The sequence below is a fragment of the Tachyglossus aculeatus genome, chromosome X1, assembly GCF_015852505.1.
Source record: "Tachyglossus aculeatus isolate mTacAcu1 chromosome X1, mTacAcu1.pri, whole genome shotgun sequence".
Classification (NCBI taxonomy): domain Eukaryota; kingdom Metazoa; phylum Chordata; class Mammalia; order Monotremata; family Tachyglossidae; genus Tachyglossus; species Tachyglossus aculeatus.
Genome location: NC_052101.1, coordinates 115,819,463 through 115,846,681, shown reverse-complemented (window position 1 = coordinate 115,846,681; position 27,219 = coordinate 115,819,463). Strand labels below are relative to the sequence as shown.

The 27,219-nt window shown below is 45.3% G+C and overlaps 1 protein-coding gene across 1 annotated transcript in view; it reads right to left on the bottom strand.

Moving 5' to 3' along the window:
• TECR (trans-2,3-enoyl-CoA reductase) overlaps positions 1 to 8,839 on the bottom strand; it is a 45,318-nt gene extending 36,479 nt beyond the window's left edge. The window contains exon 1 of the mRNA XM_038772251.1: positions 8,755 to 8,839. Within this exon, the coding sequence (XP_038628179.1) occupies positions 8,755 to 8,769 (15 nt within the window). The 5' untranslated portion in view covers positions 8,770 to 8,839. The remainder of the gene's footprint in view (positions 1 to 8,754) is intronic.
• Positions 8,840 to 27,219: the final 18,380 nt, after the last annotated feature.

The following is a 27,219-nucleotide window of genomic DNA, read 5'->3' as shown; positions in this document are numbered from 1 at the left end:
GGCGGCCAAGCTCGCCCTCTAGACTGTAAGCCCGTTGTGGACAGGGAACGTATTTGTTACAATCATCATCATCAATCGTATTTATTGAGCGCTTACTATGTGCAGAGCACTGGACTAAGCGCTTGGGAAGTACAAATTGGCAACATACAGAGACAGTCCCTACCCAACAGTGGGCTCACAGTCTAAAAGGGGGAGACAGAGAACAAAACCAAAAATACTAACAAAATAAAATAAATAGAATAGATATGTACAAGTAAAATAAATAGAGTAATAAATCTGTACAAACATATATACATATATACAGGTGCTGTGGGGAAGGGAAGGAGGTAAGATGGGGGGGATGCAGAGGGGGACGAGGGGGAGAGGGGGAGAGACAATGTTACAATGTTGTATTGTACTCTCCCAAGCGCTTAGTACAGTGCTCTGCACACAGTAAGCGCTCAATAAATACAATTGACTGGCTGAACTCTGTTGTACTGTACACCCCCAATCAATCCATGGTATTTATTGAGTGCTTACTGTGTGTAGAGCACTGTACTAAGGGCTTGGGAGAGTACAACAGAGTTAGCAGATACACTCCCTGCCCACAACGAGCTTACAGTCTAGCACTTAAGTACAGTGCTCTGCACACAGTAAGCCCTCAATAAATTCCATTGATTGATGAAGACAAATCAGTAGCTTCAGACCTAAGAAAAATCCTCCTCCTCCTGTGATACCTGAACAGCCAGCAAGATTTCAGTATGATTCAAGTGGAGACATGAGCAATGCCCCTGGATCCTATTAGCAACTCTGCCACTCGTTTTTGGTGAGCCGTTAAATCACTATCTCCATGTAGCTGCGGCTTTTCAAAGGTGAACGGAAAAATTACAGTCCGTTCTCCTTAACCCAGGAGGTACGATCACGAAGAACCTCACGCTCTAGTACAGAATGAACTGATGGCACACACGAACCATTTCTTCTAGCACTGAATCCCATCCTATCCCACTGCATTGTTGAAAGGCCTAGTGAAAAGAGCTTCGTGTACTTGTCCCAGATCGGCCTCTTGCCCGCTATGTGAACTTGGGCAAGTCACTTCACTTCCTCTGTGCCTCAGTTTTCTCATCTGTACAATGGGGAGAAGAAACCTGTTCTCCCTCTCATTTAGATTGTGGAACAGGGCCTGGGTCTGAGCTATTATCTTCCCCCACACTTAGCACAGTGCTTGACCCATAGTAAGCATTTAAATAACCTCATTAATTCTCCAACAGCATTCTACCCAAAAGGTGTAGTGAAAACCTGCATTATCGGAGAACTGATTGCACTATGTTTTTAATCAATTCAAATCAATAAAAAGGGAGCTGAGTCCTCCGCATATAATAATAATAACTATAGTATTTGTTAAGTGACTACTATGTGCCAGGCACTGTACTAAGCACTGGGGTGGAGACAAGCAAATTGGAGTGGACACAGTCCCTGTCCCACATAGGGCTCCCAGTCTTAATCCCCGTTTTACAGATGCAGTAACTGAGGCCCAGAGAAGTGAAGGTACTTGCCCAAGGCCACACAGCAGACAGGTGGCAGAGCTGGGATTAGAACCCAAGACTTTCTGACTCCCCAGACCGTGCTCTATCCACTACGCCATGCTGTTTCCCAGATCTAGACCTGCATATCGGCTCTGGAGAGATACAGCCTTTCCCGTTCCGACGCTGCCAGACAGCAGCCAAAAGAGCGATAAACAGAGAAAGACTACACTTCTTAGCAAGTCTTTTTATTTTTACCCTAACAACTAACCCCATGCAGTTAGATAATCCACCTTGAGTATCCATATGCCTCTCCTGCTCTAGGAAAGCAGGCTCCGAGGTTAAATAGCCTGATCCCGAGTCTTCAGCTGCCATTGTCAATATCGGAAAGAGAGGGTGCTAAGCCCAGGCCTGAACTTAACTAACCCGCCAAAGGCTCACAGCCTTTCCTGATGTAACCAGCCCTGCTCTCCCCGCTGGTATGGGAAGTATAGGGTGGGCCAGAGACCGGTCGCGGGTGGGGGGCTCCCCAAGTTGAAAAATCTCAGACGCATATAGAACATGCTTATGAGAAGCAGCGTGGCTCAGTAGAAAGCGCATGGGCTTTGGAGTCAGAGGTCGGGGGATTCAAATCCCACCTCCGCCAACTGTCAGCTGTGTGACTTTGGGCAAGTCACTTAACTTCTCTGTGCCTCAGTTACCTTATCTGTAAAATGGGGATTAAAACTGTGAACCCCCCGTGGGACAACCTGATCACCTTGTAACCTCCCCAGTGCTTAGAACAGTGTTTTGCACATAGTAAGCACTTAAAAAATGCCATCATTATTATTATTCTGACTATCGAATACCCTTTCGACTCCCTCTGATGCCCTAGTAAGAGTTAAAGATTCTATACACTGGGAAATGCTCCTGAGCTCCCTGGGGCAGCAGTAGGGAGAACCAATATTAATATCCCTGCAAAGATCTGTTTACAGGTTAAGTGACAGGTGCAAGGGCCTCTTGATGTCGGCTCTGATCTTTGTACTCGGGGCCTTCCGACAACATGGGAATCCTTGTTTCATGAGCTACAAGTTCTCCTTCAGCCTCCACCATTCTTCTGTCCCCTCCTTAATGCCACCAGCACCCTTTCCTTGGCCTCAGCCCCAAGTTAAGAAAGGGTATGTTGGGAAACACCATCACCTACCTGTCAAGTCAACAAAGGAGAAACCACAGATCAGAAACTTATCTGCGGGCTGATAACTCCTAAAGGATCCAAAAGGAATAATAATAATGATAATAATGATGGTGTTTGTTCAGCGCTTACTATGTGCCAAGCACCGTTCTAAGCGCTGGGGTAGATACAAGGTAATCAAGTTGTCCCACGTGGGGCTCACAGTGTTAATCCCCACTTTACAGACGAGGTAACTGAGGCCCAGAGAAGTTAAGTGAATTGCCCAATGGAGGGACCCCTCGGGGAGAATCTTCCAGCTCAATCGAGGCCGGGAGAGTCACGCAGTTGTCCGTGCAGATAGAACTGTGTCGTTTCAGAAATCTCCAGCCCACCCCCTCGTCCCTACATTCCCGTCAGGCACACAGCCACAATGTGAATAAAGATTTTTAAACATGGAGATGGCTGGCCTCGGGGATGGAAGTAGATCCAAATTCTGTGGTTTCGGACTCCGATCCAGCTCGGACCTGGAGAAACTGAAAAATGGTCTTATTTGGCCTGCCTATGTCTCAGGGAAATGGGTTTTCATCCAGTCTCTGCCAGCTTTGCACTTTCACACTGGAACCAAATTGCATTATTCTGTCTGAATCCAATGCCGGTGGGAAATATTACATAACCCCACTGGCACCACTGACAAAGACGGATTTCGCCACCTCTCATCTTTAGGAAAGACCCAAGCATGTCGGGATCAGAACAGGACAACCCTAGGGGAATTAAGACTGCGCCTGGCTGTTGTGGATGAAGACTTGCAGTCAACAAAGCTGCTAGACTAAAGGCTTGCACAGACAGTAGGGTTGTCAGTAGGTATTTATTGAGTGCCCGCTTTTTTTTATGGTCTTCATTAAGTGCTTACCATGTGCCAGGTGCTACTGGTACACTGCACTGTAGTAGATGTTTGGGAAGTATAGAATAACCAAGTGGCAGGTTCCCCACCCACAAGGAGCTTGCAATCTAGTTAAAGTAACCAAGGTCAACAAAATCCCCTCACTAGGAACGACTGACCTGAAAAAGCCCAACGTCCCAACTAATGGACCAAGCTGCCTGGTTTTACTCTCCCATCTTCCTGATTACCTTGTATCTAACCCAGCACTTAGAACAGTGCTTGGTACATAGGAAGCGCTTCACAAATACCATCATTATTATTATTATTATTATTATCTGAACCTACCACATTTAGATCTCACTGGATTTAGTAAAGCAGTTTGGGGTAATATCAAGTGGCAAAGCTTCCAAACCTACCTTCAGTAGGGTTTAAAGACCTAAAAACACAGAGAAAATTTCTACCTACTTGTCCCATCCCGTGCATTTTGAATAAAGGAGGAAAGTGAGGGGTTGGCAGGTAAGGCAATTTGGCCCCAGTGTGAAAGTGCAATGGCAGTGGAGGGGAAGGTGAGGAAAAGAGGATGAAAAGTTTGACACCACTGCCAAGTGCCTCAGTTGGGAGACAAAAGATAGTATAACTATAGCATCTTCAGCAAAATCACATCAAAGTTTCCACCTCAGGCTTACTGGATCTGGTTTAGCATTCCCTGACTGGATTCTCACACTAAGGCCCAGAATAAAATCAAGAGGAAGAGCTCAACGAGGGGCTTCAGGGCAAAAGCAGTTGGGGGACCTAGTGGAAAGAGCACAGGCTCTGCCACTTGTCTGCTCTGTGACCCTGGGCAGATCGTTTCACGTCTCTATGCCTCAGTTTCCTCATTTGTAAAATGGGGATTCGATACCTCTTCTCCCTCCTACTTAGACTGTGAGCCTCATGTGGGACAGGGACTGTGTCCAATCTATCTTGTATCAACTCCAGCACTTAACAAGTACCATAATTACTATCATTATATTATCAAAGGCTCCAGTCGATTCTACTAAATTTGCTTTCAGGACTGGAATTTAGTTTATAGTGTATGTCCAAACACATCAAAACCATTAATAATTGTGGTACTTGTTAAGTGCTTACTATGTCCAAGCATTGTGCTAGGCGCTGGGGTGGATACAAGATAATTAAGTAGGACACAGTCCCTGTCCCACCTAGGGCTCTCAGGCTATAGGGAGAGCCATTTTACGGATGAGGAAACTGGGGCACAGAGAGGAGTGAAATGACTTACCCAAAGTCACATAGCATGCAAGTTCCAGAGTGAGGACTAGAACCCATGTTTCCAAGCTCCCAGTCCTGTGCTGTTTCCACCAGCACCTGCTGCATTCCACCTCAAAGGGAAGCTTTTCAAAAAAACCTCCCTTAAAAAATATGCTGCATCTTTACCATTATCAATCGTATTTATTGAGTGCTTACTATGTGCAGAGCACTGTACTAAGCGCTTGAGCCCTGTACTAAGAAGTGTTTACCTCAGAAGAACTCTTCCCAAGTCCTTTGGAGAAGTCTACTGGAGTCTATTTCTTTCGCTAGGTGAGTGGCTAGATGGTGCATTAGTAAGCATCGAGAAGCAGCATGGCCTATTCATTCAATCATATTTATTGAGCGCTTACTGTGTGCAGAATACTGTGCACAGGCCTGGGTGTCAGAAGAACCTGGGTTTTGATCCCTGCCCTGCCACTTGTCTGCTGTGACACCCTAGGCAAAGTCTCTTCACTTCACTGTGCCTCAGTTGCCCCATTTATAAAATGGGGATTAAGTCTGTGAGCCCTATGTGGGACAGGGACTGTGTCCAACCTGATTACCCTGTATCTACCCCAGTGCTTAGCTGAGTGCCTGGCCCATAGTAAGCGCTTTAATATCATAAAAAAATGAGTAGGAGACACAGGAGGCTACCTGGTGGGAACAGGAGGAAGCTATCATGGGGGTTGGTTTCTTAAGGTGCTGCAGGCTCCATTCCTAACTCTAGGGCAACAGAGTTGATTTTTACTCAGTGTCAGAAAATTTGAATTTGAACTCATCTCTCACAGACTGCTGAGCCCCTTGAGTTGCAGGAATCAAGTCTAATTCTTTTCTGTGTATTCTTTTCCCAGCCCTTAGTACAGTGTTCTGCACACAGTAGGTGCTTAATAAACACTCTAAACTACTACTTAAGATAGGATAAGAACTTCATGCTGCTGCCTAATGGGGCAATGTAACCTGTAATTTGGAGAACAGAATAGGGATTGATCTTGTCTGAGACCAGAAATTTGGAGTGCAGGAGTATGGGAGAAGATTACAGGCTTTCTTTTTTTTTTTTTTTTGAACAAGACACAGCAAGCTGTTTTTACTGCTGATTATCTTTATCCTTATGGGAATAAGCTGAGATCAATAAAAATCAAAGAAAGTTATTCTATTTTATTATTATTTATAGTAGTAATAATAATTGCAGGCTCATTTGAAAGTTGTGACAAGGGAAGGTGATCAAAGATTCCCCTCACCCCTACTCCAGCCGTCAGTGAGATTTTAGCTACCTGTTTCCCCTCAACACTGTAAATTCCTTTAAGGAGCTTTGCTTTCGGTGTCCTCTCCTGAGCACTTAATGTAGTGCTCTGCACTCAGTGGGTGGTCAATATATACTACCGATTGACTGACAGATTAAGTCCCAAGGATTCAAGTACATCTGACCCAGCCATGTTTTATTTGTCCCTATCTAACACAAGAGATGGAAGGAAATCCACCAGTCTCGTTGCATCTGCCACTGTGATTGGGGAAGAGAAAGGCCTCTCAACCACCTCTCATTCTGATATCTCTAAACACTGAAGGATCTTTTCTGAACTTTAACATCTAAAACAGTATCCCGCTCCGAATGGACTCTCAATAGTTGAGAGTAGTTGAGGATCCTGAAGGTGAAAATAGCAAATCATGGGTGACTTTAAAATTCTGCAGTTTATACAGCTACCGTAAAACCTCTTTCAGGAAGGCTGTAATAATAATAATAATAATAATAATAATAATAGTATCTGTCAAGAGGTTACTGTGTGCCAAGCACTGGGAGAGACAAGATAATCAGGTCCAACATGGGGCTCACAGTCGAAGTAAGATGACGATGAGTCTAGATGAAGTCTTCTAGACTGTGAGCCCGCTGTTGGGCAGGGACCGTCTCTACATGTTGCCAACTTGTACTTCCCAAGCGCTTAGTACAGTGCTCTGCACACAGCAAGTGCTCAATAAATACGATTGAATGAATAAATGATGGTATTTGTTAAGTGCTTTGTATGTGTCAAGCACTGTTCTAAGCACCGGGATAGATACAAGCTAATTGGGTTGGATATAGTCCCTGTCCCACATGGGGCTCACAGTCTTAATCCCCATTTTCAAGATGAGGTAACTGAAACAAAGAAGTGAAGTGACTTGCCCAAGGTCACAAAGCAGATAAGTGGTGGAGCATAGGTTAGGACCAAGGTCCTTCTGATTCCCAGGCCCGTGCTCTATCCACTAGGCCACGCTGCTTTGGGGCTCCAAGTTCTTTGTGGAAAGGAAATGTGTCTGTTGTATTGTCAGGGTGTACTCTCCCAAGCACTTACTACAGTGCTCTACACACAGTAAGCGCTCAATAAATACGGTTGACTGATTGACCCCCTGATGCCACCCACCCTAACCTGGGAGTTGCAGGGTGATGACAGCAAATCACAATTAATCGTGTAAACATATTCCCTGGCCCGGGGAGCGACGGCAGGAAAAGATATGCAAAGGCCGTGCAGGTGAAAGGTCGACGCCAAATTGTTCATTGGAAAGGGCTGCAAATTGCAAGATTTATGCGCCGTGCAGGTGAAAGGTCGACGCCAAACTGTTCATTGGAAAGGGCTGCAAATTGCAAGATTTATACAAATCGCCCCCCGATCAGGAGAGGGGCACGAGGTGCCTGCAACCCCGAAACCCAAAGGTGAGGAAATCCAGCTCGGTCGCCGGAGGGGATTGCAAGGTGCATGCAAACCGCCTCGCCTGGCCCGATGCAATCATCATCATCAATCGTATTTATTGAGCGCTTACTATGTGCAGAGCACTGGACTAAGCGCTTGGGAAGTACAGATTGGGAAGTACAGTACAATCCCCAGTCAAGCGCTTAGTCCAGTGCTCTGCACCCAGTAAGCGCTCAATAAATACGACTGAATGAATGAATGCGCACCCACCCCCGAAACATTCTCTCTCCCCAAAACGTGCATCTGCTCCTTTCCAGGACATGCGTACTAAACGCCCCGAATGGAAAAAAAGAAGGGGGGGGAGGAGGAGGGGGCGGCTCAAAGCGCATGCACACTTCTCCCCTCAGGGCATGGGACTCGGACGGGTGTCGCCTTCTCCCAGAGCAAGTCCAGGTGGTTCGGGACGGAGTCCCCATCTTCTTCCCCTGATCCGTGCGACCGGATCATCATCATCATCAATCGTATTTACTGAGCGCTTACTGTGTGCAGAGCACTGGACTAAGCGCTTGGGAAGTACAAATTGGCAACATAGAGAGACAGTCCCTACCCAACAGTCTAAAAGGGGGAGACAAAACCAAACATACTAACCTCACCTCCCTTCTCTCCTTCTCCAGCCCAGTCCGCACCCTCCGCTCCTCCACCGCTGATCTCCTCACCGTACCTCGCTCTCGCCTGTCCCGCCATCGACCCCCGGCCCACGTCCTCCCCCGGGCCTGGAATGCCCTCCCTCTGCCCCTCCGCCAAGCTAGCTCTCTTCCTCCCTTCAAGGCCCTGCTGAGAGCTCACCTCCTCCAAGAGGCCTTCCCAGACTGAGCCCCTTCCTTCCTCTCCCCCTCGTCCCCCTCTCCATCCCATCTTACCTCCCTCCCTTCCCCACAGCACCTGTATATATGTGTAAATGTTTGTACATATTTTTTTACTCTATTTATTTATTTAATTTATTTCTACATATCTATTCTATTTTATTTTGTTAGTATGTTTGGTTTTGTTCTCTGTCTCCCCCTTTTAGACTGTGAGCCCACTGTTGGGTAGGGACTGTCTCTATATGTTGCCAATTTGTACTTCCCAAGCGCTTAGTACAGTGCTCTGCACATAGTAAGCGCTCAATAAATACGATTGAAAATAAAATAGAATAGATATGTACAAGTAAAATAAATAAATAAATAGAGTAACAAATATGTACAAACATATATACATATATACAGGATCCCGCCTCCTTACCTCGTAGTGCTTCATGGCTCCTCACACACCAGCCGCTGCCCACCCGGTCTTCTTCTTCTTCTCCGTCTTCCTCCAGCGCGCGACACCGCCGCCGAACGTCTCCGCAGCTCGCGCCCGCGCGAGACACCACCCCACGCGCCCCTCCCCCCCTCCCCGAGCGCGCGCTCCGCTGACCAATCAGACATCCCCGGCACGCCTCGCGCCACGAGGCCCGCCAATAAGCGCGAGGAAGAGCCGCGCGCGCCCAGTAGGGGGGCGGGGCGGGGGAGGGGGGGGGAGAAAGCGGCCAACCCACCAATCAGGAAAAGGCAATAGAGCGCGAGACACCACCCCACGCGCCCCTCCCCCCCTCCCCGAGTGCGCGCTCCGCTGACCAATCAGACATCCCCGGCACGCCTCGCGCCACGAGGCCCGCCAATAAGCGCGAGGAAAAGCCGCGCGCCCCCATTAGGAGGGCGGGGCGGGGGAGGGGGGGGGAGAAAGCGGCCAACCCACCAATCAGGAAAAGGCAATAGAGCGACTACTTTTTTTTTTCACACTCTCTCTCCGTCTCCATGGAAACCAAAACTAAGTGACAGCTGCCGTCAGAGGGAGGGAACGGTCGTTGGAGAAAACAAGAGGAAGAGTTGAAGTTAACATGGCGGTTAGGGAAGGACCTGCGTGGTCAAAAGTAGCCATCAGTCAACCGTATTTATTCATCATCACCATCATCAATCGTATTTATTGAGCGCTTACTATGTGCAGAGCACTGTACTGAGCGCTTGGGAAGTACAAATTGGCAACATATGTTTATTGAGAGCTTACTGTGTGCAGAGCACTAGTAAGCGCTTGGGAGAGTACGCTCTACCAATCAATCAATCGTATTTATCCCAGCTCCGCCACATGTCTGCTGCGTGACCTTGGGCAAGTCACTTAACTTCTCTGGGCCTCAGTTCCCTCGTCTGTAAAATGGGGATTAAGACTGTGAGCCCCATGTGGGACAACTTGATAGTAAGTGCTTAACAAATGCCAATTATTATTATTATTACTACTGTATTATTGTACTACTGTATTACTATATTATTGGAGGAGCAGCGTGGCTCAGTGGAGAAGAGCATGGGCTTTGGAGTCAGAGGTCATGGGTTCGAATCCCGGCTCCGCCACATGTCTGCTGCGTGACCTTGGGCAAGTCACTTAACTTCTCTGGGCCTCAGTTCCCTCGTCTGTAAAATGGGGATTAAGACTGTGAGCCCCATGTGGGACAACTTGATAGTAAGTGCTTAACAAATGCCAATTATTATTATTATTACTACTGTAGTATTGTATTATTATTATTATTATTGTATTATTGTACTACTGTATTACTGTATTATTAGAGGAGCAGCGTGGCTCAGTGGAGAAGAGCACGGGCTTTGGAGTTGGGGGTCATGGGTTCGAATCCCGGCTCCGCCACATGTCTGCTGCGTGACCTTGGGTAAGTCACTTAACTTCTCTGAGCCGCAGTTCCCTCGTCTGTAAAATGGGGATTAAGACTGTGAGCCCCATGTGGGACAACTTGATCACCTGGTATCCCCCCGCAGCGCTTAGAACAGTGCTCTGCTCATAGTAAGCGCTTAACAAATGCCAATTATTATTATTATTACTACTGTATTATTGTATTATTATTATAGTATTATTGTACTACTGTATTACTGTATTATTAGAGGAGCAGCGTGGCTCAGTGGAGAAGAGCACGGGCTTTGGAGTCAGAGGTCATGGGTTCGAATCCCAGCTCTGCCACATGTCTGCTGCGTGACCTTGGGCAAGTCACTTAACTTCTCTGGGCCTCAGTTCCCTCATCTGTAAAATGGGGATGAAGACTGGGAGCCCCACGTGGGACAACCTGATCAGCCTGTATCCTCCCCAGCGCTTAGAACAGTGCTTTGCACATAGTAAGTGCTTAACAAATGCCAATTATTATTATTATTATTACTGTATTATTGTACTGTATTATTGTATTATTATTATTATAGTATTATTGTACTACTGTATTACTGTATTATTAGAGGAGCAGCGTGGCTCAGTGGAGAAGAGCACGGGCTTTGGAGTCAGAGGTCATGGGTTCGAATCCCGGCTCCGCCACATGTCTGCTGCGTGACCTTTGGGCAAGTCACTTAACTTCTCTGGGCCTCAGTTCCCTCATCTGTAAAATGGGGATGAAGACTGGGAGCCCCACATGGGACAACCTGATCAGCCTGTATCCTCCCCAGCGCTTAGAACAGTGCTTTGCACATAGTAAGTGCTTAACAAATGCCAATTATTATTATTATTATTATTATTATTATTATTATTGAGCACTTACTGTGTGCAGAGCACTGTACTAAGCACTTGGGAAGTACAAGTCGGCAACACATAAAGACAGTCCCTACCAACACAACAGACACATTTCCTATCCACAAGGAATTTGGAGCCCCAAAGCAGCAGGGCCTAATGGTAGAACGCGGGCCTGGGAATCAGAAGGACCTGGGTTCTGATCTATGCTCCACCACTTGTTTGCTAAGTCAAAAGTCTCCCCATCAGCGGTTTCCTAGGGGTGCAGAACCCCTAGAGATAACTCAATCAATCAATCAATCAATCGTATTTATTGAGCGCTTACTGTGTGCAGAGCACTGTACTGAGCGCTTGGGAAGTACAAGTTGGCAACATATAGAGACAGTCCCTACCCAACAGTGGGCTCACAGTCTAGAAGGGGGAGACAGACAACAAAACCAAACATACTTACAAAATAAAATAAATAGAATAGATATGTACAAGTACAATAAATAGAGTAATAAATATGTACAAACATATATACATATATACAGGTGCTGTGGGGAAGGGAAGGAGGTAAGATGGGGGGATGGAGAGGGGGGACAAGAGGGAGAGGAAGGAAGGAACCAAACATACTAACAAAATAAAATAAATAGAATAGATCATCATCATCATCATCAATCGTATTTATTGAGCGCTTACTATGTGCAGAGCACTGTACTAAGCGCTTGGGAAGTACAAATTGGCAACATATAGAGTCCCTACCCAACAGTGGGCTCACAGTCTAAAAGGGGGAGACAGAGAACAAGACCAAACATACTAACAAAATAAAATAAATAGAATAGATATGTACAAGTAAAATAAATAAATAAATAGAGTAATAAATATGTACAAACATATATACATATATACAGGTGCTGTGGGGAAGGGAAGGAGGTAAGATGGGGGGGATGGGGAGAGGGACGAGGGGGAGAGGAAGAAAGGGGCTCAGTCTGGGAAGGCCTCCTGGAGGAGGTGAGCTCTCAGTAGGGCCTTGAAGGGAGGAAGAGAGCTAGAACCCAACCAAGAACCCAATGTGAGGAACTATCTTGTGCCTTATCAATCAATCAATCATTTTTTATGGTATTTGGTAAGCTCTTTATTATGTGCCAGGCACTGTACTAAGTGCTGGGGTAGATATAAAATAATCAACTTGGACAATAATAATGATAACAATAATGGCATTTGTTAAACACTTACTATGTGCCAGGCACTGTTCTAAGCACTGGGGTAGATACAAAATAATCAGGTTGGACAATAATAGTAATAATAATAATAATGGTTTTGTTCATTCATTCATTCATTCAATCGTATTCATTGAGCGCTTACTGTGTGCAGAGCACTGTACTAAGCGCTTGGGAAGTACAAGTTGGCAACATATAGAGACGGTCCCTACCCAACAGTGGGCTCACAGTCTAGAAGGGGGAGAAAGAGAACAAAACAAAACATATTAACAAAATAAAATAAATAGAATAAATATGTACAAATAAAATAAATAAATAAATGGAGTAATAAATATGTACAAACATATATACATATATACAGGTGCTGTGGGGACATATATACATATATACAGGTGCTGTTAAGCACTTACTATGTGCTAGGCACTGTACTAAGTGCTGGGGTGGAAATAAGCAAATTGGGTTGGACACAGTCCCTGTCCCACGTGGGGGTCACAGTTTTGACCCCCATTTTACAGATGAGGTAACTGAGGCACAGAGAAGTCAAGGGACTTGCCCAAGGTCACACAGCAGACAAGTGGCAGAGCCGGGATTAGAGCCCATGACCTTTGACTCCCAGCCCCGTGCTCTATCCACTACACCATGCTGCTTCTCTCTAATAATAATCACTGTACTTGTTAAATGCTTGCTATGTGCTAAGCACTGTTCTAAGCGCCGGGGTAGATACAAGTCAGTGAGGTTGGACATAGGACCTGTCCCACGTGGGGCTCATAGTCTTAATCCCCATTTTACAGATGTGGTAACGGAGGCTCAGAGAAGTTAAGTGACTTGCCATGGTCACACAGCAGACAGGCAGCAGAGCCGGGATTAGAGCCCGGGTGCTTCTGACTCCCAACCCCATGCTCTATCCACTGTGCTTACTGCGTGCAGTGCACTGTACAAAGCACTTGGGAGAGTATAACAGTTGGTAGATACATTACCTGCCCACAAAAGGCTTACAGTCTAGGTGGGGGGGGGGGGGGATACAGACATTAAAATAAATATATGAATTATGAATACTTTCATAAGTGTTTTGGGGCCGAGGGAGGGATGAATAAATAATAACAATATCTCAAACTTATTATACAGCACTTTTATTTTTCAAAGCACGTCTACATTTCACTTATTTCCTCACAACATCCCTGGATGCCCCTTTGGGCATTTGCTATTCACCCCACCCTCAGCCCCACAACATCTATGTGCATATCTATAAATTATTCATTTATATTAATGTCTGTCTCCCCCTCTATACTGTAAGCTCGATATGGACAGGGAATGTGTCTACTAGCTCTGTTGTACTGTACTTTCCAAAGCACTTAATACAGTGCTCTACAATCAATCGATCAATCGTATTTATTGAGCACTTACGGTGTGCAAGGCACTGTACTAAGTGCTTGGGAGAGTACAACACAACAATATAACAGACACATTCCCTGCCCACAACAAGCTTACAGTCTAGAGGGGGAGACAGACATTACTATAAATAAATACATTACAGATAAGTAGATAAGTGCTGTGGGACTGGGGTGGAGGTGGGCGAAGAAAGGGAGCAAGTCAGGGCAACTTAGGAGTGGGAAAAGAGGAAATGAGGGCTTAGGGAAGGCTTCTTGGAGGAAATGTGCTTTTAATAAGACTTTAAAGGTGGGGAGGGTGATCATCTGTCAGATATGAGGAGGGAGGGCGTTCTAGGCCAGAGGCAGGATGTAGGCGGGAGGTTAGCGAAGAGATAGATGAGATCTACGTACGGTGAGGAGGCTGGTGTTAGAGGAGTGAGGTGTGCCAGCAGGGTTGTAGTAGGAGAATAATGAGGCGAGGAAGGAGGGGACAAGGTGATTGAGTGTTTTAAAGCCAATGGTAAGGAGTTTCTGTTTGATGTGGTGTTGGATGGGTAACCACTGGAGGTTCTTGAGGACTGGGGAAACATGGACTGAACGTTTTTGCAGAAAAATGATCCGGGCAGCAGAGTGAAATACGGACTGGAGTGGGGAGAGACAGGTAGCAGGGAGGTCAGCAAGGAGACTGATACAGTAATCATGATGGGATAGGTTAAGTGCCTACATTGATGTGGTAGCAGTTTGGCTGGAGAGGAAAGGATGGATTTTAGCAATGCCGTGAAGGTTGAACCAAAAGGATTTAATGAGAGATTGAATAAGTGGGTTGGATGAGAGAGAGGAGTCAAGGATAATAATAATAATAATAATAATAATAATAATGGCATTTATTAAGTGCTTCCTATGTGCAAAGCACTGCTCTAAGCACTGGGGAGGTTACAAGGTGATCAGGTTGTCCCACGGGGGACTCACAGTTTTAATTCCCATTTTACAGATGAGGTAACTGAGGCCCAGAGAAGTGAAGTGACTTGCCCAAAGTCACACAGCTAAGTGGTGGAGCTGGAATTTGAACCCATGACCTCTGACTCCAAAGCCCGGGCTCTTTCCACTGAGCCAAGGTTAAGGGCTTGTGAGACAGGAAGGATGGTGCTGCTATCTACAGTGATCATCATCATCAATCGTAGTTATTGAGCGCTTACTGTGTGCAGAGCACTGTACTAAGCGCTTGGGAAGTACAAGTTGGCAACATATAGAGACAGTCCCTACCCAACGGTGGGCTCACAGTCTAGAAGGGGGAGACAGAGATGGGAAAGCCAGGGGAAGGACAGGGTTTGGGTGGGAAGGTAAGGAGCATAGTAAGCGCTCAGTAAATAAGATCGATTGATGAGACCCAAGTCTCCTAATTTCCAAACCCGTGCCCTTTCCCTTATGCCACGCTCACTCAATCAACTTTAAAGTGCTTACTATGTGTCAAACACTGTTCTAAACACTGGATTAGATATAAATTAATTAGGTTGGACATACTCCCTGTCCCTTATGGGGCTCAGTCCCTTCTCTCCTTCACCAGCCCAGCCCACACACTCCGCTCCTCTGCCTCTAACCTCCTCACTGTGCCTTGATCTCACCGTCGACCCCGGCCCACATCCTACCTCTGGCCTAGTCTGCCCTCCCTCCTCAAATCTGCCAAACAATCACTCTTCCCCCTTCAAAGCCCTACTGAAGGCTCCAAGAGGCCTTCCCAGACTAAGCCCCCCTTTTCCTCAGCTCCCCCTCCCCTCCGCCCCTTTGCTCTACACCCCTCTCCCCACCCCACAGCACTTGTGTATATAAGAATAATAATAATAATAATGATGGTATTTGTTAAGCGCCTACTATGTGCAAAGCACTGTTCTAAGTGCTGGGGAGGATACAAGGTGATCAGGTTGTCCCACGTGGGGCTCACAGTCTCAATCCCTATTCTACAGATGAGGTAACTGAGGCACAGGGAAGTTAAGTGGCTTGCCCAAGGTCACACAGCAGACAAATGGCGGAGCCGGGATTCGAACCCATGACCTCTGACTCCCAAGCCCGCGTTCTTTCCACTGAGCCACGCTGCTTCCCTATACATTTATCTTACCCATCGTACCTCCTTCCCTTCCCCACAGCACCTGTATATATGTATATATGTTTGTACATATTTTTTTACTCTATTTATTTATTTATTTTATTTGTACATATCTATTCTATTTATTTTATTTTGTTAGTATGTTTGGTTTTGTTCTCTGTCTCCCCCTTTTAGACTGTGAGCCCACTGTTGGGTAGGGACTGTGTCTATATGTTGCCAATTTGTACTTCCCAAGCGCCTAGTACAGTGCTCTGCACATAGTAAGCGCTCAATAAATACGATTGATGATGATGATGATGATGATATATATATGTGTATATCTAAAATTCTATTTATTTCTATTGATGCCTGTTTGCTTGTTTTGATGTGCAGTGCTCTGCACACAGTAAGCGCTCAATAAATACGATTGATTGATATCTATAGTTCTATTTATTTCTATTGATGCCTGTTTGCTTGTTTTGATGTCTGTCTTCCCCCGCCTAGACTGGAAGCCCAGTGTGGGCAGGGATTGTCCCTCTTTATTGCTGAATTGTACTTTCCAAGCCCTTAGTACAGTGCTCTGCTCACAGTAAGCACTCAGTAAACACGACTGAATGGATGACTACGAAGGAGGGAGAACAGAAGAACTGAAGCACGGAGAAGTTAAGGGACTTGCCCAAGGTCACACAGCAAGCAATCGGCAGGGGCAGGATTGGAATCCAGGTCCTCTGACTCCTAGGTCTAGGCTCAAGCATTTATTGAGCAATCACTTTGTGCAGAGCACTGTGCTAAGCAGTTGGGCGAGAAGCAGAGAAACGGCATGGCCTGTGGCAAGGCCGTGATGCCTGGAGTCAGAGGTTCAAGTCCCTGCTCTGTCTCTCCCCACACCAGTCCATATTTCACTCTGCTGCCTGGATCATGTATATATATATATACTATGTATATATGTTTGTACATATTTTTTACTCTATTTATTTATTTTATTTGTACATATCTATTCTATTTACTTTTCCCCACTCCAGTCCATATTTCACTCTGCTGCCTGGATCATGTATATATATATACTATGTATATATGTTTGTACATATTTTTCACTCTATTTATTTATTTGTACATATCTATTCTATTTACTTTATTTTGTTAGTATGTTTGGTTTTGTTCTCCGTCTCCCCCTTTTAGACTGCGAGCCCACTGTTGGGTAGGGACCGTCTCTATATGTTGCCAATTTGTACTTCCCAAGCGCTTAGTCCAGTGCTCTGCACATAGTAAGCGCTCAATAAATACGATTGATGATGATGATGATGATGATCATTTTTCTATTAAAATGTTCGCTCCATGTTTCCCCACTCCTCAAGAACCTCCGGGGGTTGCCCGTCCACCGCCGCAGCAAACAGGAACTCCTTAGCATCAGCTTTGAAGCACTCGATCACCTTGCCCCCTCCTACCTCACCTCGCTACCCTCCTACTACAACCCAGCCGGCACACTTCGCTCCTCTAACACCAACCTACTCACCGTGCCTAGATCTCATCTGTCTCTCCGCTGATCCTGTGGCCTGGAACGCCCTCCCTCCTCATATATGTATATATGTTTGTACATATTTAGTACTCTTTTTATTTTATTTTATTACTCTATTTATTTTATTTATTTATTTTATTTGTACATCTCTATTCTATTGATTTTATTTTGTTAGTATGTTTGGTTTTGTTCTCTGTCTCCCCCTTTTAGACTGTGAGCCCACTGTTGGGTAGGGACTGTCTCTATATGTTGCCAATTTGTACTTCCCAAGCGCTTAGTACAGTGCTCTGCACATAGTAAGCGCTCAATAAATACGACTGATGATGATGATGATATCCGACAGATGATCACTCTCGCCGCCTTCAAAGCCTTATTAAGAGCGCATCTCCGAGAGGCCTTCCTCAACTAGGCCCTCATTTCTTCTTCTCCTACTCCGTTCTACGTCACCCTTGCACTTGGATTTGCACCCTTTAGTCACCCCTCCCTCAGCCCCACAGCACTGAAGTACATAGCCATATTTATTGATTTAGATTCCTGTCTGTCTCCCGCTCTAGACCGTAAGCTCTCTGTGGGCAAGGAACGTGTCTACCACCTCTGATATATTGTACTCTTCCAAGCGCTTAGTACAGTGAACTGCACACAGTACGCCCTCAATAAATACAATTGATTGATTGTGTGCTTAGCGCGTAGTAACTGCTTAACAAATATTATTTTTTTTTTTTTTACACAGTTGGTAGACCCGACCACTGCCTCCAAGGAGCTTTCAGTCTAATGAGGGATTCAGACATTAAAGTAAATTACAGGTAAGAGAAGCAACTGAGTTCATTCAATCGTATTTATTGAGCGCTTGCTGTGTGCAGAGCACTGTATTAAGTGCTTGGAAAGTACAATTCAGCAATAAAGAGAGACAATCCCTGTCCAAACCGGGCTTAGAGTCCAGAAGGGGGAAGACAGACATCGAAACAAGTAAACAGGCATCAATACAAATAAATAGAGTTATGTACATAAGTGTTGTAAAGATGTACCTTTCTCCTTGCCTCTGCTCACTTCCTTGGCACCTGATTTTGTGGAAGAGAGGAACATATTCTGGAATACTACCTTCCCTTAGCCAGTCTCCATCGTAGCTCACTGTGGGTAGGGAATAAGTCTGTTTATTGTTGTATTGTACTCTACCAAGCGCTTAGTACAGTGCTCTGTACACAGTAAGTGTTCAATAAATAGGATTGAATGAGTGAATAGGTTCTGAAGGCTTAGTCTCTCATTTTTATTAATAATAATAATAGTGGTATTTGTTAAGCGCTTACTATGTGCTAAGTTCTGTTCTAAGCGCAGATGTAGATACGAGGTAATCAGGTTGTCCCACGTGGGGCTCACAGTCTCAATCCCCATTTTACAGATGAGGTAACTGAGGCACAGAGAAGTTAAGTGACTTGCCCAAAGTCACACAGCTGACAAGTGGCGGAGGCGGGATTAGAACCCATGATCTCTGACTCCAAAGCCCGTGCTCTTTCCACTAAGCCATGCTTTAATGTTCACCCTACCCTCAGCCTCACAGCATTTATAGTGCTTTGCACATAGTAAGCGCTTAATAAATGCCATTATTATTATTATTAGTATTTGTTTTAATCAATCAATTGTATTTATTGAGCACTTACTTTGTGCAAAGCACTGGACTAAGTGCTTGGGAGAGTACATTATGACAGATCTGACATCTGGAATTTGAGTATCATTTTCATTCTGTTCACAAAATCTTCCTGTGCAGATTAGACATTAGCCACATCTGCACAGCACAACCTTTATGGCAAGTGTAAAAAATTATGAAATTCATGTGCATATTAACAACCCCAATGCTAACTCGCCTATTAACCAGATACATTAGAAATTGGATAGTAATTTTTTTGCAACTCAAGAACATGAAAGTGAAAGAGGGAAGAAAAGATATTTTCTCCCTGAAGTTTCATTCTTTTACTTTCCTCCTCATTGACCTAGAAATTCCCCCCCACACACACACACACCCTTTTTTTGGTATTTGTTAAGCAGTTACCATGTCCCAGGCAACAACAATAACAAAAATGGCATTTGTTAAGTACTTACTAAATGCCAAGCACCGTTCTAAATGCTGGGGTAGATACAAGATGATCAGGTTGGACACAGTCCCTGTCCCACGTGGGGCTCACGGTATTAATCCCCATTTACAGATGAGGTAGCTGAGGCCCAGAGAAGTGAAGTGACCTGCCCAAGTCCACACAGCAGACAAGTGGTGGAGTTAGGATTAGAACCCAGGTCCTTCCGTCTCCCAGGCTCTATCCACTAGGCCACGCTGCTTCTCATGCTGTTCTTGTCCCTGCTTGCTGGCACCTCAGCCCTATCTCCTCCAAAAGTCTACTTGGATTCTGGGGCCTGACCTTAAGCAATGTTAAATATAGGCCAAAAGCCTGGAAAAAACCAAATTTCAGTCCGTCCATCTGATGGGCATGCTGATGTCAAGATTCTTTTAGTGAACTGGTGGTGTGTCACTCCCAAAATACTACTGCAGCCTCCCTAGTTGAATCCCCGTGCATGTTATGTCATTTTAGGGTTTGCTCCAGGCAGAGTAGAGCAAAAACTGGAATAAAATCTACCTATCTTCGGAAGACAAGACCACTGCTTTATTTTCGTGACTTTTGCAGCAATACGTTCATTCTCTTTAAATCCTATTTTTCACTTGGGAGAAGCGATATTTTTTTAAAAACACATTTTGAGAAGGTCAGGGAGGGCTGATTTGGAGAAGGACATTATTTAATATCCGTCTCTCCCTCTTGACTGAGAAGCGGCATGACCTGATGAAAACAGCCCAGGCTTGGGAGTCAGAGGACTCGGTTTCCAAACCCGACTCTGCTACTTGCCTGCTGTGGGACCTCGGGCAAGTCATTTGACTGCTCTGCGTTTCAGTTTCCTTATCTCTAAAATGGGAATTAAATTCTATTCACTCCTACTTAGACTGTGAGCCCCATGTGGGTCGTGGACTGTGTCCAACCTGATTATCTTGAATCTACCGCAGCGCTTAGTACAGTGCTTGACACGGAGTAAGCACTTAACAAATACCATAATAATGATTATTATTATTAGACTGTAAGTTCCTTCCTTCATTCATTCAATTGTATTTATTGAGCGCTTACTGTGTGCTAAGGCACTGTACTAAGCACTTGGGGAAGTACAAAACAGCAATAGAGACAATCCCTGCCCACAACGAGCTCACAGTCTAAAGGGGTGGAGACAGACATCAATACAAGTAAACAGACATCAATATAAATAAATAAAAGTACAGCTACATACATAAGTGCTGTGGGGCCGGGAGGGGGGGGGGAAGTGCAAATGGAGTAAGTCAGGGGAAAGCAGAAGGGAGTGGGAGATGAGGAAAAGCGGGGCTTAGTCTGGGAAGGCCTCGTGGAAGAGATGGGCCTTCAGTAAAGCTTCAAAGTCAGGGGAGAGTGATTGTCTGGCAGATATGAGGAAGGAGAGGGTTCCAGGCCAGAGGTAGGATGTGGACCGGGGTCAGCGGGGGGACAGGTGAGATCGAGGCAGTGAGAAGGTTAGCACCAGAGGAGCAAAGTGTGCCCACCGGGCTGTGGAAGGAGAGAAGCGAGATAAGATAGGAGGGGGCAAGGTGATGGAAAGCTTTAAAGCCAATGGTGAGGAGTTTTTGTTCGATACAGAAGTGGATGTATCTACTAACTCTATTACATTGTACTCTCCCAAGCACTTAGTACAGTGCTTTGTACCCAGTAAGGGCTCAGTGAATGCCATTGATGGATTGACTTGAAGGGCAGCATTGTTTCCCTGGGATACCTCAGTCTCAGAACAGCAGGAGGCTCCTCCCAGACTTCCTCTGCCCTTGTCTTACCTCTACTCAAACCCCTCAATTCTTCTCACCCACATCCCCTCCTTCTCTATTCATCTCCATGGATTAGCCTTTTAGTTCCAAGTTAATAATAATAATAATGGCATTTGTTAAGCGCTTACTATGTGCAAAGCACTGTTCTAAACACTGGGGGGATACAAGGTGATCAGGTTGTCCCACATGGGGCTCACAGTCTTAATCCCCACTTTACAGATGAGGTAACAGGCTCAGAGAAGTGAAGTGACTTGCCCAAGGTCACACAGCAGAGATGTGGTGGAGTCGGGATTAGAACCCATGACTTCTGACTCCCAAGCCCATGCTCTTTCCACTGAACCACGCTGCTTCTCTAATGCTTCCCCTAGCCTGGCCCCCATAGAAGCGGCATGGTGTAATTGATAGAGCATGGGCCTCAGAGTCAGGAGGTCATTCATTCATTCATTCATTCATTCAATCGTATTTATTGAGCACTTACTATGTGCAGCACACTGTACTAAGCTCTTGGAAAGTACAATTCAGCAATAGAGGCAATCCCTGCCCACCCCAGGCTTCCAGTCTAGAAGGGGGAAGACAGACATCAAAACAAGCAAGCAGGCATCAATACAAATAGAATTATAGATACATTCACATTGAAACAAGCAAACAGGCATCAATATAAATAGAATTATAGATATATACATAGATAATAAGTGCTGTGGGGCGGGGAGAGGGAGAAAGAGCACAGGGAGCGAGCTGAGGTGACGCAGAAGGGAGGGGGAGCTGAGGAAAAGGGGGGCTTAGTCTGGGAGGCCTCTTGGAGGAGGTGTGCTTTCAGTAGGGCTTTGAAGGGGGGAACAGTGATGGTTTGGCGGATTTGAGGAGGGAGGGTGCTCCAGGCCAGAAGTAGGACGTGGGCCAGGGGTCGACGGCAGGACAGGCAAGATCGAGGCACAGTGAGAAAGTTAGCACCAGAGGAACGGAATGTCCTGGCTGCAAGTCAGGAGACCTATCAATCATATTTATTGAGCACTTACTGTGTCCAGAGCTCTGTACTAAGCACTTGGGAGAGCACAATATAGCAAAGTTGGTAGACATATTCCCTGCCCACAACAAGAGTACACTCTAGAGGGGGAGACACCTTAATGTAAATCAATAAATTATGGCCATGTATGTAAGTGCTGTGGGGCTGAGGGAGGGAGTGAATAAAGGATGCAAATCCAAGTGCAAGGAGCCCTGGCCTCTAATCCCAGCTCTGCCACTTGCCTGCCCAGGTGATCTTGGCCCAATCACTTAACTTCCCAGTGCCTCAGTTTCTTGATCTAAGATGGGGATTCAATATAATGATAATAACTGTGGCATTTGTTAAGTGCTTACTATGCTCCAGGCACTGTACTAAGCTCTGGGGTGGATACAAGCAAATCGGGTTGGACATTGTCCCTGTCCCACATAGGGTTCACAGTCTCAATCTCCATTTTACAGATGAAGTAACCAATGCACAAAGAAGTGGAGTGACTTCCTAAGGTCACACAGCAGACAAGTGGCAGAGCCAGGATTAGAACCCAGGTCCTTCTGACTCCTAGACCTGTGCTCTATCCATTAGGCCACGCTATTTAATATCCATTCTCCCTCCCCCTTAGACTATGAACACCATGTGGAACAGGGACTGTAGCTGTCCTGATTATCTTGTATATACCCCAGTCAGGGCTTAATACAGTGCCTGGAACATGCCCTTAACAAATACCACAGTCATTACTCTCATTATTATCTCATTACTCTCAGCGCTTAGAACAGTGCTCTGCACATAGTAAGCGCTTAACAAATGCCATCATCATCATTATTACTTATTTCCCTCAACATCAAGCAGAAACTCCTGGCCATTGGCTTCAAGGTCCTCCATCACCTTTCTCCAACTTACACGTTGACTCTTTTCACCTGCTCATATTCTGCTCACCATCTAACTGTACCTACCTCTCAGTTCTCCCACCTCAGACCCTTTATTCATACTATTCTCCCTGCTTGGAATTGCCCTTCCTTCCCACCTACGGAACCACAGCTCTCCCAATCTCCCAAGCCCTTCTGAAATTCCATCTCTCCCAGAAAACCTTCCCTAATTACTTGACCCCACTCCAAGATGCATCAACCCAAAAGCACTTACAAATTTGTACTCACAGCCAGAGAGATAAGAGGAGAACCAGGAGAGGACAGGGTCCACAGGATCAAAGGCAGCTGAGAGGTCGGGGAGGATTAGGATGGAGTAGAGGCCGTTGGATTTGGCAAGAAGGAGATCATTTATGACCTTTGAGAGGGCGGGTTTCTGTGGAGTGAAGGAGATGGAAGTCAGATTGGAGGGGATCAAGGAGAGAATTGGAGGAGAGGAACTGGAGACAGCAAGTGTAGACAACTTGTTCTAGGAGTTTGAGAGAAATGGTACGATTGAATGAATATCTATGTTAATAATAATAATAATTGTGGCATTTGTTAAACACTTACTATGTGCCAAACATTGTTCTAAGTGCTGGGAGAGATACAGGGTAATCAGGTTGTCCCACGTGGGACTCACACATTTAATCCTCATTTTACAGATGAAGTAACGGATGCACAGAGAAGTGAAGTGGCTTGCCCAAAGTCACACAGCAGATGGAGTCTGGATTAGAACCCACAACCTCTGACTCCCAAGCCCAGGCTCTTGCCACTAAGCCACGCTGCTTCTCTATGTTAGAGGGTAAGCCTCCCGTTCCTTGTAGGCAGGGAATGTGTTGCTTGTTTTGTACTCTCCAAGCATTTCATTCATTCAATCAATCATATTTATTGAGTGCTTTATGTGTGCAGAGCACTGTACTAAGCGCTTGGGAGAGTACACTACAACAATAAACAGACACATTCCCTGCCCACAGTTAGCTTACATTCTAGAGCAGTGGAAGAAAAACATTAATACAGAGAAGCAAAGTGGCTTAGTCGATAAAGCACGGGCCTGGGTTCTAATCCTGGCCCCGCCACGTGTCTGCTGTGAGAACTTGGGCAAATCATTTCACTTCTCTGGGCCTCAGTTACCTCATCTGTAAAATGGGGATTAAGATTATGAGCCCTGTGTGGGACAGGGACTGTGTCCAGCCTGACATATTTGAATCTACCCCAGTGCTTAGAATCAATCAATCAATCAATCAATCGTATTTATTGAGCGCTTACTGTGTGCAGAGCACTGTACTGGCACATAGTTAGCAATTAATAAGTGCCATTATGGATTAATTAATCGATTCATATAAATAAATAACTTAGTACATGCAGTGCACTGCATCCAGGGGGCACCCAGTTAATACTACTACAACTATGTGGGAAATTGCTGTCGGTACCTCAAACTCAATATGTCTAAAAGTTACCTCTCTTCTCTGCCAAATCCACTCCTCTTCCCTCTCCTGTCCATACATCACTCTGCTGCCCAAATCAGCTTAAAATTTTGCTTGACACGTGTTTCTCCGCTCATCAATAACCTCCAACGGTTATTGATTTCTCTCCCTATCAAGCAGAAACTCTTGACTATTTGGCTTTAAGGCATTCCATCAACTCTCTCTCCCTTATCAGGTTTCTTCTCCCACTACACCCCAGCTCTCATTCTCCATTCCTCTCAAGCTACTCTTCACCCCAATATTATTAATAACTGTATCATCGTCATCAACATCAATCATATTTATTGAGTGCTTACTATGTGCAGAGCACTGTACTAAGTGCTTGGGAAGTACAAATTGGCAACATATAGAGACCGTCCCTACCCAACAGTGGGCTCACAGTCTAAAAGACTGTAGTATTTGTTAAGCACTTACTATGCACCAAGCACTGTTCTAGGCACTGGGGAAGGTACAAGACAATCAGGTCAGACACAGTTCAGGTCCCCTACAGGACTCATTCATTCAGTCAGTCATATTTATTGAGTGCTTAGTGTGTGCTGAGCACTGTACTAAATTTTTGGGAGAATACAATACAAAAATAGACACATTCCCTGCCCACAACGAGCTGATAGTCTGTTGGAGGTGGGAGGAGAGACAGACATGGCCTAGTGGCAAGAGCACAGGCTTGGGGGTCAGAGGTCATGGGTTCTAATCCCGGCTCCGCCATTTGTCTGCTGTGTGACCTTGGGCAAGTCACCTAACGTCTCTGGGCCTCAGTTACCTCATCTGTAAAATGAGGATTGAGATTGTGAGCCCCATGGGGAAGCGGCGTGGCTCAGTGGAAAGAGCACAAGCTTTGGAGTCAGAGGTCATCGGTTCAAATCCTGGCTCTGGGTGATTTTGGGCGAGTCACTTCACTTCTCTGTGTCTCAGTTCCCTCATCTGTAAAATGGGGATTAAGACTGTGAGCCCTACGTGGGACAACCTTGTAAACTCCCCAGCGCTTAGAACAGTGCTTGGCACATAGTAAGCGCTTAATAAATGCCATCATTATTATTATTATGTGGGATAGGGATTTATCCAACCTGATTACCTTGTAGCTACCCCAGCGCTTAGAACAGTGCTTAACACATAGTAAGGCTTAACAAAGACCATTATTATTATTAAGAATAATAATTATTATTGATATAAATACATGACAGGTGCAGTCAATTAAATTACAGGTATCAATCTAAGTAGGAGGAACAAGTATTGAGTCCCCATTTTACAAATGAGGTAACTGAGGCCCGGAGAAGTGAAGTGACTTGCCCAAGGTCACACAGCAGGCATGTGGAGGAGCTAGGATTGGAACCCAGGTCCTTTGACTCCCAAGCCCGTGCTCTTTCCAGTAGGCTACACTGCACCGTGGCTTAGTGGAAAGAGAATGGGCTTGGGACTCAGAGGTCATGGGTTCTAATCCCGGCTCCGCCACTTATCAGCTGTGTGACTTTGGGCAAGTCACTTAACTTCTCTGTGCCTCAGTTACCTCATCTGTAAAATAGGGATTAAGACTGTGAGCCCCACGTGGCTGATTACCTTGTATCTACCCCAACGCTTAGAACAGTGCTTGGGACATAGTAAGCGCTTAACAAATATTATTATTATTATTATTATCTCATTCTCAACTCTCCCACCTCTGATCCCTTCCTCACGCCCTTCCTCCTGCCTGGAATACCCTTCCCCCGTCAAATCAGCCACACCACAGCTTTCTCCATCTTCAAAACCCATTTGAAAGCCCACCTCCTCTGAGAGGTTTTCTCCGATTACTTTTTCTTCTCCCCAGATCATATCCTCCCAATTACCACCTCAACAGTTATGCATTCACAGCCACCCGTGGCATTTTTGTAGCTACTGATTTAGGTACTTTAGTATTTAGCACTTATTTTTCCACCTCTCCATCCTTCCGTTCTCCTTTTTCCTTCTATTTGTAAATCATTCTGCGTCTCTCCTTCATTAGATTGAAAGCTCCTTGAGCTATGCGAACAGTAGATATGTATTAAGTACTACTTATGAATTGCCAAGTATATTCAATTGTACATTCAATTATTTATTCAGCTATTTCATCCCGACACACTCATGTTTCTACCTGTTACATCTTTTGTTCTTCCTGCTGCTCCCATTATTTACCAATAATTTATGTCTGCCTCTCTTCCGCTCTTGAAGGTAGGGTTCATGTTTTTTGCTTCTGGTGTACTCTCCCAAGCATTTAGTACAGTACTTGGTGTACTTAGTGTACACGGTAGGTGCTCAATAAATACTCTTGATTGATGGATTAAATAAAAAATCAATAAATTGTGGTATTAAGCACTTTTTATGTGCCAGGCACCGTACTAAGTACTGTGGTGAATACAAGCAAACCAGGTTGGACACAGACCCTGTCCTACAAGGGGCTCACAGTCTCAATCCCCTTTTACAGATGAGGTAACTAAGGCCCAGGGAAGTTCGTTCATTCATTCAGTCATATTTCTTAAGCACTTAATGTGTGCAGAGCACTTTACTAAGGGCTTGGGAAAGTACGATACAATAAACAGACATATACAGTCTAGAGGCGAGGGAGACAGACGTCAATACAAATAAATAAATTATAGATTTGTATATAAGTGCTGTGGAGCTGGGACGGGGGAAGAACTAAGGGAGCAAGTCGGCACAGCAGAAGGGAGTGGAAGAAGAGGAAATGGGGGTCGTAGTCTGGGAAGTTCTCTTGATGGAGATGTGCCTTCAGTAAGACTC